The 13,448-nt window shown below is 41.5% G+C and overlaps 1 protein-coding gene across 4 annotated transcripts in view; it reads right to left on the bottom strand.

The window, feature by feature from the left end:
- Nucleotides 1-3,451: 3,451 nt before the first annotated feature.
- Nucleotides 3,452-13,448, bottom strand: part of CLIC4 (chloride intracellular channel 4) — a 30,947-nt gene continuing 20,950 nt past the window's right edge. For all 4 annotated transcript variants that reach the window (XM_054223633.1, XM_054223635.1, XM_054223634.1 and 1 more), the window contains exons 3-6: nucleotides 10,454-10,579; nucleotides 9,930-10,036; nucleotides 8,496-8,677; nucleotides 3,452-7,709 (exon numbers count right to left, since the gene is read on the bottom strand). In XM_054223633.1, the coding sequence (XP_054079608.1) occupies nucleotides 7,545-7,709; nucleotides 8,496-8,677; nucleotides 9,930-10,036; nucleotides 10,454-10,579 (580 nt within the window). In that variant the 3' untranslated portion in view covers nucleotides 3,452-7,544. The remainder of the gene's footprint in view (nucleotides 7,710-8,495; nucleotides 8,678-9,929; nucleotides 10,037-10,453; nucleotides 10,580-13,448) is intronic.

Raw genomic sequence — 13,448 nt, 5'->3', positions numbered from 1 at the left:
CCTCCCCGCTATGCCTGCCGACCTCAGCAGACCACCGCAAACCCAGGCACATGGGTGTGAACGAATCCCCAGTTCAAGGTGGATCTTGCTTTTGCAGGATGAATTCAGTGAAGGAAGTAAAGCCCTGGAGCGGCGGTTCCTGAACGTTTGTGATTAAAAGGTCAGTCAAACTTCTCACGGACCACTCACCCTCCGTTACCACTATCCCCGGCTCCATACAAGCCCACCAAAGGCTCTCCTTGGCCTCCTGGACCACCTGCGATCCACCGAGAGGAGTTTGGGAACTAGAGTTAAACGTATTCTTGATTAATGAGTCACTACATCCACCCTTTCTCCTGGAGACTTTCAGAGACAGCAAAACTGTTTAGACATTCAGCTCATACTCAGCCTTCATTGTAATGAGTGTCCAAAAGCCCTCAGGCAACCACGTCAAATGAGTTCCTTTTCCATCCCACTGAATACAAAGGTTTGTCCAGGTTTCTTCTTCCTTCCATAAAAATCTCGACTACCCTCTGACAAATTGGTTTATTCCTTACACCAGCAAGTACCTGAAGGAAATACTCACAGGGTCTCCTCGGCCTTTTAGCTACTCTATTTTGCTGTTTATAGGAAAACTGAGGAAGTAATTAGAATTCCACAGCACAATTAATATTACTGAAGCTTTTGGCAAATAGTATGTTTTAGCCTCTTTGGAGTAAGAAAACTGGAGCTCCTATAAAGCACGTTAGTTGCTAAAGACAAATCAATCTTCTGAAACGTGCGCAAAAGCAGCGTTCCATTTTTGACGGAGGGCTAACAAAATGCTAAGTGTATTTCTAGGAACTTCTTAGTGAAATGTCACAAAAGTAAGTTGATGACTATCTGAAACAGTATTTCCGAACAAGGTGCCAACACTTCCAGGCCAGTGCCATTAAAAATGCATCTCAAGGTGAGCCAGGGCTCAAGATCCCTACGTCTCCCCTGGCTTGGTACCAGAGGCTGAGAGCAACTGCCAGACCATCCTTGGGCTCACTCAGAACAGGGCAGAGTACAAACGGAAAGAAAACGATCAATTAAATACAACCGGGGTCTAGCTAACGCATGTTGGTGTCGGGGGGTGGACAGGACACAGGAGAGGGGGGACACACTCCGCAGCAGTCACTGCAGCTCTCGGCCTGCCCTGCTCTGTCCTCACGGCCTAGGTGAACAGACACCGACTGCTTTCACAATTGCCACTTATCACAGTCTTGGTAGTCCAGATCCTAAACCACTGGAGCTCATTACAAATCTCCAGACTAGTTTTCCTTGGGAAGGTGGGAGCGTTTTTGGAGAGGTAAACCAGAGCTGTGAAACCTGGAGTCGAGCCAAGAACTATTTGGATCAGAGCCGTCCCTGAGAACAGGGAGAACGCAGTGGTCAGAACCAAGTACGAAACATTCAGCCTCGCCGAGCTCCCCTCAAGCTCTTACGTTCCTTCCATTGCTCACAGTCAGCAGCTACACAGAACAGTTTGGGAATGGGCTCCACGGCCTTCACTGAAGCCAAAAATCCATCTCTTTCTTGCTAGGACATCCAGGAGACACCTTCCACGCCAGCCTGGGCAGTCATCTGAGCTGTCTTAAAAACAAAATCCAGCAAAAAAATATAAAGGTTATTAGCTAGTTAAAAACAGCTCTTGAAGCAAATCATAATTATACAAAATATCCTAAGACTATTGCCTTTGCCGTGCAGGATGAGCACCACCTTCACAGCTCAACAGCCTTTCAGCCTGCTCTTCACATGAGGGTGTTACACTACCTTCTGGTCCATGGAATCATCGAACGGTTTGGGTGGGAAGGGACCTTAAAGCCCATCCCGTTCCACCCCCTGCCCTGGGCAGGGACACCTCCCACCAGCCCAGGTTGCTCCAAGCCCCGTCCAACCTGGCCTTGAGCCCCTCCAGGGATGGGGCAGCCACAGCTTCTCTGGGCAACCTGGGCCAGGGGCTCACCGCCCTCACAGCCAAAAATTTCTTCCTCAGATCTCATCTAAATCTCCCCTCTTTCAGTTTGAAGCTGTTCCCCCTCATCCCTTGGCTCCCCTCCCTGATCCAGAGTCCCTCCCCAGCTTTCCTGGAGCCCCTTTAGGGACTGGAAGGGGCTGGAAGGTCTCCCCGGAGCCTTCTCTTCTCCAGGCTGAACCCCCCCAGCTCTCTCAGCCTGTCCCCACAGCAGAGGGGCTCCAGCCCTCCCAGCATCTCCGAGGGGCTCCACTGGACCCACTCCAACAGCTCCATGTCCTTCTTGTGCTGAGGGCTCCAGAGCTGGACACAGGACTCCAGGTGGGGTCTCCCCAGAGCGGAGCAGAGGGGCAGAATCCCCGCCCTCGCCCTGCTGGCCATACTTCTTTTGATGCAGCCCAGGATGCGGTTGGCTCTCCAGGCTGCAAGGATGCGACCAAACTCAAATAAGGTGACTGCAAATCTTATTGCAAAGCTGATCGCAGTAAGAGAATACAGCAATGCAAGTATGTAATCCTACACCAAGGGTTTAATTGCTGGATTTGCTACTACTACAAGCACGCCTGTTACTTTCCTGCACATGCTTAAACTCAGATGATGGCATCCCAGATTACAGGCTCCAGGAATGTCTTCTGGATTCCACAAATTTCCTTTCAAAAAACACAAATCAGACCCCAGATGCACCTCAAAGACTCACAAGGCAGACAAGAGATTGACATGATAACGCTTAGGAAGTTTTGAAGAAAACTTCCACTAGTGGCTGGTGGTCTTTGCTCTGAAGACCTAGTACCTAGTTAATGTGCTCCTAATAAAATAAAGGGCGTACGGTGTTTCCCACAGCTAGTCGAGACACATTTGAAAGCAAAAGACAGTAGGGAAACACGGCTGAAACTCAGGATAAGGGCACTGAGGCTGAAATCCATGAATTCTGTAGATGGGAGCAATTCAGTCTCAATTCAGTCTCAGCTCTTGAAGCGGCTACTTGGTGGATTAGCCGGGTGGAAACAAGTTGAACCAAACATGAGAATTTTTTTGATGTCTTTTTTAATCAATTTTCACAGTTCAACTCCGAAAACCTAGCAATTCCACAGAAAAACAAGCTATCAACATTTATGTTCTGAAGAGTTTCCACTCAAAATCTAACACCACCACACCCCCCCAAAAAAGACCCAAACAAAACACCCAACGCCACTTTTCATGATTTCCATGGGACAAGTCATTATTTCTCAACCTCTTCGTAATTTTAAGAGAGTTCTGAACTTTGTTAAGGGGCACAGCAGCGAGGTATAGAGCTAGAAACAACAGGTATCCTGCCTTAAATCACACCACCACCGAAAAAAAAACCCAAACAGCAGGCCAAAAATCACGACTATAGTTACTGCAAAGCTTTGTTCTATAGTTTAGCACACCACATTCAAGTCGTAGCTTACACAGGCGAGAACTGTAGTCTTCAGAAATAAGAGAAAGATCTGCTTGGTAGTGAAAATATAATTTTATTTTTAACAATAGCTGCCAGCAGTATACTGGTATATCTGTAAAAGATGTTCCAGAGAGTGAAAGACATAAGCAAACTACAATAAATTGTATCAACTCTTCAAGTATTTCTGCAAACAACGCTCCAATTCTTGATGTCCTGTCTGGGGAGTCTCGATATTCAATTCTGCTCCACTATTCTCCCATCCCTCCCACCCCCTCCAGGAACAAAATGTAATAGTTGGTGGCACAGGTTCTGAGGCAGATCAAATATTTTTCACTTGGGATAAAGCTTTCTTCTGAAAATATTAATTGGATGCGTTCAGATAGTACTGTAAGTGGCAAAGAGTGAAAAAAAAAAAGTTGACTGTACTTAGCCACTTTTTGTTCTACATCGAGATAGGCATCAGTGGGTTTGGCTCAAGCATCTTCAATTTATTCATGTCTGTGCTCCTTTGATACGAAATGCTAATTTGCTACTTTAGCATAAAAACTTGATTACATCTCTCTTCTTATCATGGAACTGCACGCAACTCTCAATCAGTTTAGACATGCCCATTGCGGAAAAAACACCAATTTTATGGGAAAATGCAAACGTACAAGCTGCATGGCTGTGACTGTCCGTGGGGGACACTTACACAGACCAGCAGGGAACAGTAGATGGACGGGAAAGCTCCGGAGTGCAGGAAATTGTTTCAGAATTCACATGCCTCTCGTTCAACAGGCAGCTCTTACACAGAAGGAATCTCTTCAAGAAGGAGAGCTTCGTTAAGGGAAAAAAATAAAAATGAAATCATGCATATAGTATAATCTGTTCTCCCACACAAAACCAGGGTGAAGATGATGGATTTTCCCTTTATGTTCAGGAAATGCGCAAGTCACCTGTTTTAATGGGAATTTAAGCATATTTCAGCTTGAGAATAAAGTAAGTTATTCAGCATGCTAATACATGCAACCAACTTGCAAACTGGAATGCCTACTTGAAAGGGTAACTGCTGTTTTTAAATTGTAGAAGGGGCTAGAAGCATCATTTTAAATTTAAACAGGGGGTAGATTAATTGCTGTTTGATGAAATTAAAAATGCATTTAAAGATCAGATTGTAAACAAGTTGACAGAAGTCAAGAATTTACATAGTTATGAAAGGGCTTTTTTAATTAATGTAGCGCTGGTGATTGGGGCCAGATGAAAGTGCTCTACCCACACCAGACGCCGAGCCTTTTACACACCGGCCCGGCTCTAACTCTGCTGCTCTGCAGGGATCACCGACGGAGGTGGAAGCTGCTCGCTCGCCACGAGATTCCTCTGCTGAAGGCAGCGAGAGGGTGGCCAGCTTCTGCCACAACTCGGCAATAGGAAGCCTGAAAGATACCGACTCCTTTCACACAGGACAGCTGAGAGCTCTCATAGAGTAACCGCCTTTAGAATTGCTAACCTGGTCCTCATTTGAATCACACCTATAAGGGAAAGGCTCCGACGCTCAATACTCCATTGTACTGAGATAAGAAATACATTAGTTAGAGCAAAAGCTTTAACTCTGTTTACAAGCTTTCAGACACAATCATTATAATACTTAATGCTGAATACAACATATTACAATTTTTGAAGATTGCCTACAAAGGAGAGAGAATACATTATCTATAAAAGACAACAAGCCTGGTATTTTAACAAGTTGGGTGTTCGTGCGCATTGATATGCAGGCAGCATGCATGCTAGAGAACTGCACCAAAGTGCTTTCATGCTCATACACACATAATTGCCTGCTGAAGTGTGCACGCAACGGCTAATTTGCTTTTAAAAGGAGTCAGGCCTGATTACTACAACCTCAGACAACTTCCAAGGGCCATCCTGATCTGGGTTTTAAAGTAGAGTGAAAAACTTAACAAAGCTATGCCCACAATCGCATCGCTTCCCCTATTTTTGTTTTTAAAGGTTAACTAACTATACGATGGCAAAGAGCACCACACCAATGAGTGCTGGGGTTTTCTTTATCCTGTGTCATTAAAAATGCTGCTATCTAACAAAAAAGGAAGTCAGTCCTTTTTCTAGATGTCACGTTGTAGCAAAGACTCAACCCCTACAGAGGGTTATTATGGCTGAGAAACTTTATTCAGGATGAGAACGTGACATTAGAATACAGTAATTATTAAAAGGCTACAGTTATGTTTTTCCTAACCAGGTCGCTCTGCAGAGTTTTCTTTCTGTGCCTAAACACCCCTGTAAAAAAATCACAATAGGGTTTAAGTGTATCTATGGTTGTCTTCGAAAGACATGCAACAGGATTGCTAACTGCCTTTATATTGGAATTCTAGCTCTAGAAAGGCAAGACAAGGCACCACAAGCCATGTATACAAATATGGATCTTGTACTCTACCTCTTCTATGTCAAACTAACTTCATGGGTATATAAAGTAGCAAAAGCAGGATGCTTAGAAAAGTCAGGCTGGTTTTCATAAAGCCAGTGCTTACCAAAAAAATTAGTGTATAAAAGTGTTTATGTGAGCATTTCCATGTTATTACAGAACGTTAAATATTCCAAGAACAACCTACCAGGAATAGCACTTTCCAGCTTCTAAAATCAGTTAAATATAAAAGTATCTTTACAAAAAAATAGGCATATAAGTCTAGCATTCTTTGGAGTTGTTTATGATGGTCTTTTAAAAATAACCTATCAGTTTATTTCATGCATCAAAATCATTAATTTTAAGCAAGAAAACTATTCCCTGGTTTAGAAATATTTGAAAATTGCTTTTAAAAAAATTGTAGTGCTATTCCTCAGTGTTGCTGTAAAAAGATCATGTATAGTAGTGCAATGATTATGATTATGCAAAATTGCAGTCCAGGTGCACAGACAAGCAATTAGGACAAATTCAATGTAAAGGACTGGATTTCACGCACCATTTCTTTACAAGAGTAATTAATAGATTCCCTCTCAGGAAAAAAAATGCATACTATGATTTAAGGCAAACGTTATCTTTAAAGGTCACTTTAGCTTTCTTCAGGAAAGAAATAGCTTTAAAAAGTTCCCAGAAAGACTCCCACGTTAACAGCTATCAGCGTTCGGTCTTGCATCACTAATCATTGCACTGCTATTCACCATATACAGTAGCTATTTATCAACTAGGACCCTAATGTTTACGTGTACTTTGTTTATGACAGCACAGATTTTGTAAGTAAGTATCACCAGAAAGACCTATACGAAACAAAGGCTCTTAACTACCAAAAAGAAAGCCACTTGCAATTTTTAAGGTGAACAGATGGCAAGCATCCAGTTCTTCTGGTTTCATGATGTTAAAGGGCATCCTGACAATTATTCGTTTGCTGCAACTGAGAATTCGGGACCAACGTAGGTTGCCAATTTAAAAAAAAAAAAAAAAAAAAAGTGTTTTTTTAATCTCACCAAGATCTCAAAGACACAACTACATACTAACTGGGAACTGTGAGCTTCCTGCTATAGTGCTCAAGCCTAGATTCAAACTTCCCTGATGTCTGAGGTCATTCAAATCCAAGTTTCACATCTGAGTCCATTCTCAACCAATACTGTGATTTCAAATACAAGAGAAACTATTTTTAAAAACATTTCCAAATATTCTGCAAATGGCTCTTTTGGATAATAAGTTCCCTTCTATATGTAAATCGGATAGACAGGCAGGTACAGTTCAACGTGTCACAGATATGACAATTGTGTATAGATGTTCTGGAAAAGCAGTAAATTCCAAAATACATAAATATTCCTTGTACCATATAGCAAGACAGTATCCTAAACCAATTTGTAGACAGGGACCGAACATTTCCAAAGAAAAGTAGTAGGGGCAAGATAACTCTTCATACTGAAGAATCCAGAGTTACCCCCGTGCAACATTAACATAACTGCATTAATGATATTCAAACTTGCTGTGAAAGGAGGTAAGGAAAAACAAGCCTATAATTAAGTCTGCAAACTTTAGGTAATTACTGTACCTGGTCTATCCACCATAACTTTGAATAACTGCAAGTTCATGCAAAAAAAATTGCTATCTTATATGAAAAGAGCAGTCTGTTAGAAGCATTGTTACGGAATATGCAAGAAGTCATTCATCTCTTTTGCAAGTGCTGGTTACTTAGTGAGTCTCTTGGCTACATCGCTGTAAGCTATTTCAATTTCTTTGTCTCCAGGACAGGTATTGGTGAATTCATCCCTGCTATAAGCATTCGTCAGGTATCTCCAAATCCCTGTCATTTCCTTGGGAATCTCAAAGTTGCGGTATTTTTTGGCCACCACCTAGAACAAAAGAATTAGATTATGAATTTACATCCTTCAATTTAAACCACTTTTCCATCCCTTGTCGCTCTCTCGTTAAGCTTTTCTTCCTACACGTACGCTCAGAGCCACTGCTAAAGTCAGCAGAGCCGGCCCCTCGGGCTGCCTGGCTCCGGCTGGGTTACTGTCCTCACCAAAAGAAACGCTTCTGCACCCAGGCAGAAAATTAATCTGTGGCTCCATCTGCAGTACAAAACTGACAAAGATCATAGGAGACAGTGCAAAGAAATGAAACCACGATTATACAGGCACGTCTTCACTCCTATAGTTAGCCTAAGCAACCTCCTTCTAGAGGTTTTTTTTTTTAATACAATCCTTGTATTTCACATTGTGTCATTTATTTTGTTGCTAATAGAGCAGTTTTCCCTACAGATGTGAGAAGACATCCGCTTCACACATTAACTGGTCACATGATGCTCATCTTCCTTCTTCTACCTCATTCTTTTAAGCATTGCAACTTCTTTCTGTGACCACATTGGTCAGTGCAGTATAATGGGTTTTGGCTTGTGCCATTTTATCATCTGCCACCCAATTTGTCTAATGGTTCACACCTTCACTGAATTCAACTGCTCTATCCTTAAAACCCCTGTGAATTACCCAAATCTTACACAATTTCACGTATTGTTAATGCTGTAGTTAAACTTACATGGGAGCTTAAAAACGGTGGAAATTAGTTGGACCCCAGAATGTCATAAACCATAAGCATTTTGTCCTTCATTATCAAATAACAACACACAAGGCGCTTACCTTGACAATGTGCAGTTTGGGTAGCAGGTTGCAGTCTGCTAATGTCATTTCATTGCCATCCAAAAACTTGCGGGTAGAAACTGTAATATCCTCCATGCTGTTTTCATCTATTTCATCAGGGAGAGGAGAGTTCAGATACTCATCCAGCTTCTGAAGGGTTTTCAAGAGGCCACGTTCTAAGGCTACGGAGGAAGGAACAGTTTTAAGAACAAAAAAGAAAGCCAAACCAAACCACAGCACACAAATTTCAAAGCACGTTATTGTTTAGAATATTGATATTAGTAGTAGCTCTGAAAAACAAAATCCACATACTGTACTACCCAGAACAGACCATATACTGAGGGATTTTTAAGACTTGTACAATTTCTGTGGCAACACTACTGCTGGAGCTGCCTTCGTGGTCTCTGAAACCAAACTATAATCCCTTTAAATATCACACAGATGCAGGTTATTTAAAGGCTGGCTTATACATGAGTTTGCACTAATTTAAAATACTCTAAGATTGTCCACAAGCGTTTATTTTTGGTTTAAAAAGTGGCTTATGTCAGTTTCTTAAGACTACTCCTAACTGGCTTAAACTCATTAGAATTAAGCTATGCTAGAGTTTATATTCATTTAAACATAATCTGTTTAAAGTCACGTGCTCAGCTAACAGCCACAACTAAGCACGGAGAGTACCGAGGAGCTTTCTAGAACACAGCAGCAGAGGGCAGCACACCCCACAAAATTGAAACGTATTTCCCACCGTTTACAAATATTTTGCCTATCTCCATTTGAAATAAAGCAGAAAGGCATTCTGATTCCCTGGCTTAAGTTTTGCCTCCAAGTACACCGAGGACAAAAGATTTGTACTAAAATATTTAAAGGTCTAATTGTGCGTTCTTTATCTCTTATTGACCTCTCTCCTTCCATCTACTATGTTCGCTCTTCACAGAAAGGTCTTAATCCTTTAAAGAAAGCGACATGAACTGAGCTTAACTCAGAACTCCAAATGGGAGCCCTCAATCCCAGAAAGGTCAAATAACCAAGTGCGCAGAACAGCCTCGCAGCAAACGCGTGGAATGTCAACCGCTGGGGCACAACACACACTCTCCATGGAATTTCCTTCTGGATGTTAAAATCATTTCTACTTAGTTCAAGAGTTTTTGAGTGGCTGTTGTGTGGAGAAGTTTCAACGGCAGGTATATTTACAAACCATGCATACCCTACTCAAACTCTGATTGAACGCTGTTTAATTGAAGTTCCCTTTGGAAGTGTTGAAATTTTTGTCTCAGACCATTAACTTTAAATAACCAAAGGTTTAATGAGAATCCCTCAAGCACCAATCGACATGCAGCAAAATTTGTCAGAGAGACACTTCACTGTGAAGCTGCTCTGAAAAACACAAGACCATAAAACGACACGTGCACAGCTATTGGCCCCCACGTAACCCACCTTCATTAGCTTCTGGTCTAGAATTTTTGATAAATGCAGAAAATTTGGCAAATATATCCATTCCAGCAGTGTTTGATTCTGGATGCTTTGGTGAAAGTTTTAGGTACCTAAAAAGCAGAAAGAAGTAGATCTACAGCACACTTATCAGAACGATGCTCATCGTATATTAACTAGCACAAAACGGCCCTTTTTAAAAAAAAAAAAAAAGATTATACATATCTACATTTACCAATTTATCCATTTTCAGATTAACATGGAAGATTTGCTTCTTAAGTGTAATATCACACACTTCCATTTAAGTTAAGATTTTTAAACCCAACACTTTTTAATCACTTTTCAGAGGAATACCAAAGCACTTTCAATATACAGATGAGGGAGCTGGAGAGACAAGCAAGAACTCCAAGCTATTTTCAATGTCTAATCTTCAGTTTATTGATGCCGAAGAACATCTTAATTGGTGCAGAAAGCCCCTTTGAGAACACTCCATCCAATCTACGGTGAGAAATTATCATTTTAACGCTTACTTGGGTGGAGCCAAAACATCTTCCAGGAACTCTTCAATCTTATTCACGTCTGTTTTCACTTCACCGTTGTAGGTTATGAAGGGCGGATGAGTGCCTGGAGCCAAATTTTGAAGGTCTGCTGGTTTTCTAGGATGAAATACAAACCAATACAAAAGTAAGCACGGGACATCCGTGACTCTAGCTTTCATTGCTGCAATCACAAAAGCACTGCCTGAGGTTTTCACATCCTTGCAGTTTCAAAAAGATGTCACCGGTTTTCTTTTTTAAAAGTGAGTTTACAGCTTGATTAGCATTTTGAATATATACTTGATAACAATTAATTTAAAATGCTTAAAAACAACTGCTTTGTCCTACCTCTGGCTATGCTTTTTCTCCAGTCAATATAATGTTGATGGGGGGGGATATATGTACACCACACACACTCACTCTCTCTTTCCCAAGACCTGCAGTACAGAGTTTATATATAGCATAATCTGCGATCAGTGATAATCCTCCCCTTTTACACAGAGCTTCTCTGGAAATAAGGAAGTCTGAGATAGAGCAGTATGTATAAACCACTTATTATGTGCACACACAAACTGGTTCCAGACAAGCTGAAGGATGCTTAAACATCACATTTAACAGTGATGCTTGAAGTTTTCTCCAGTGAAAAAACTATTTACAAATAAAAGCAGCACACTTGGGCAAAGGGAGAAGAATCCCCCCTGTTAGTATGACCAGACACAAGAGAAACAGAGTGAAGCTAAAATACTCAGACATTTCTAAATCTTAAGTCAGTTTTGGCAATACCTCTTGCTATTCACTCCAGCTCCTTTCATACTAACCCTTATCAAGCTAAAACAGTTTATTTTATAAGCAACTGGCTTCTCTCTCTCCTCTAGCTGTGCCTTGATGCTATAGTGACAAGGAACAGCACTGCAGGCATTTATTTAGAAGCCTATATGTCAGCTGCACATATACATTCACCCCAAAATGCCTAACTAATGTAAAGCTCTTACGTCTGCCTTGTCAGCAGATTCAGATGCAAAGTTGAAGTCAGTAATGAGATGTGGATTCATTACAAGCTATAAATTCCAAAGCATCATCTAAAAAGCTGCAGCCAATTTTTTCCCCAGTAAATCACCACGGTATTAGTTAGTCCCAGGCTAGTGCAATCGTCTCAGTGCAAGCAGAAATAAAATTACTGTACCACTTGGCACTTCTTCAGTAGCAGCACTTAAAACTTCCCTCTGATGAAACTATTGACTACGGTCCAGGATGACTGCTCAGAAGGACGCAGTCTAACTTCTCTAGGAACCTCTCCACGTTTGAGAGGACAGTCTGCAACTCCTAGTTCCTCAGACCATCCCTGTGTACCAACACCCAACAGCACACGCTGTCCGGATGACGCATGACCGTAAAATTACAGTCAAGTTGAGCAGAGCACAGGCTACAGGATGCCCACCGCCTTCTGCTACCATTGTGCCAGGTGAGGAACAACAAACCGCACCTCGGCCAGCAGAAAGTTTGCCAAGATAAAGTTGCCCCTTTGTTACTGTTTGAACAAATCCAAACGGGACCCTAACCCCTTGAACTGGGTTTGTACTTTGTACAATGCGGCTGCGCTTCTGAGCCAGCACCAGGCATCCAGCAACTGGATTTACTGGATTCTGGTTCAAGAAAGTCTCCTGACAGCACTGGAGAGGGAAACTGGGTTAGTAATATACACAGCCATGGTCACTAAGGGTAGCACGAGGGACCAGCGTTTTCAGGGATAGCACTCAGACTCTGCAAACTAAGCACAGTTTTCAAGTTTATCCTCTAGAAACGCTGCTTTTCAAATGAAGAACTCCTGCCAGAATTTCACGTCCTGCCCCCTGCTGAGCCTTTGAAGCAGGGCAAACAGCAACAGTATATAGTGCCAAAGCACAATTACGTCAGATACAAGCACTTGGCACTATATGTAAAACTGAATAAGAAAACCCATTTTCATACTTAAGAACATTAAACACTCTGCTTTTAGCCAGGTGACAGAACTCTTATTAATACAAGAATTTAACCATTTTCAGTTTTTAAGCTTCCAAGAAGTTATTTCTCACTAAATCCTGAGAGTAAGAGGACGACGGCAACTATTAAAGTCTGTCATCGGTTAATGCTTTAAGTAGCTTAACACTTCATTTAAATACAGCTTTGTAACCCACAACAATTACAGGAAGTCATTGTGGCTCACTTCCAATTTCACATGTTGGCTAGATAAAATTCCTCAAAAGGAATGTTATTTTAAAAACAAACAGGCAAGACCACCGGATTTGCAGCAATACTATTAAAGGAAAGATTTATTTCAGAAACAGACCACTCCAATGAACCAACAAAAGAAGTTTTCCAACGAATCAGAGTGCATCTCAAGGATCCTAGAGCATTTTATTAACCCCTCTTGCCACTCCAGCCAGACCACCTGTATCTTCTGACAAAAAAGAAAGCACAGATTAACATCCCACAGCCAAAGCCCAAACATAATACAGGGTTTGACTTCCAGTTTGCTACTCTTGCCAGCAGATGATAAACAAACCCTGGTTTACCACATACAAGCCACAGCCTTTAGAGCACCACAAGTACACAGGAATATCCTTAAAAGTCTAAGAGTACAACTTCCCTTAATAGTCAAACAAGATGGCAATTAAAAATATTATAGTGAAGTTTACTTTGGAGATAAAACTGGATAACTTTTTCTTTAAATAAAAAAACAAAACAAAACAAAAACTTCTATAACCACTCAAAACAATTCCATGATAGCCAGTACCTGCCCCAAAGTTTACAGGGGTATTTGGAGGTAGGACCAAATCCTTAACTATCTGGCTATCACTAGCTAATGAAGTGGACAGGCTCTTTAACACCAGAGTTAAGGTATAAACATTTTATGGCTTTGCCACAAACCAGAATAGCAATTAGCACTCAAATAGTTTCTTGGAGATCAGACAAAAGTCAGCCCCCAAATGCAGTATGCTCTACAGTGATT

Source organism: Rissa tridactyla, chromosome 18 (genome assembly GCF_028500815.1).
Source record: "Rissa tridactyla isolate bRisTri1 chromosome 18, bRisTri1.patW.cur.20221130, whole genome shotgun sequence".
In the NCBI taxonomy this organism is placed as follows: Eukaryota; Metazoa; Chordata; class Aves; order Charadriiformes; family Laridae; genus Rissa; species Rissa tridactyla.
Note: the sequence above shows the minus strand (reverse complement) of the source record. Positions and strands in the feature narration are given on the sequence as shown.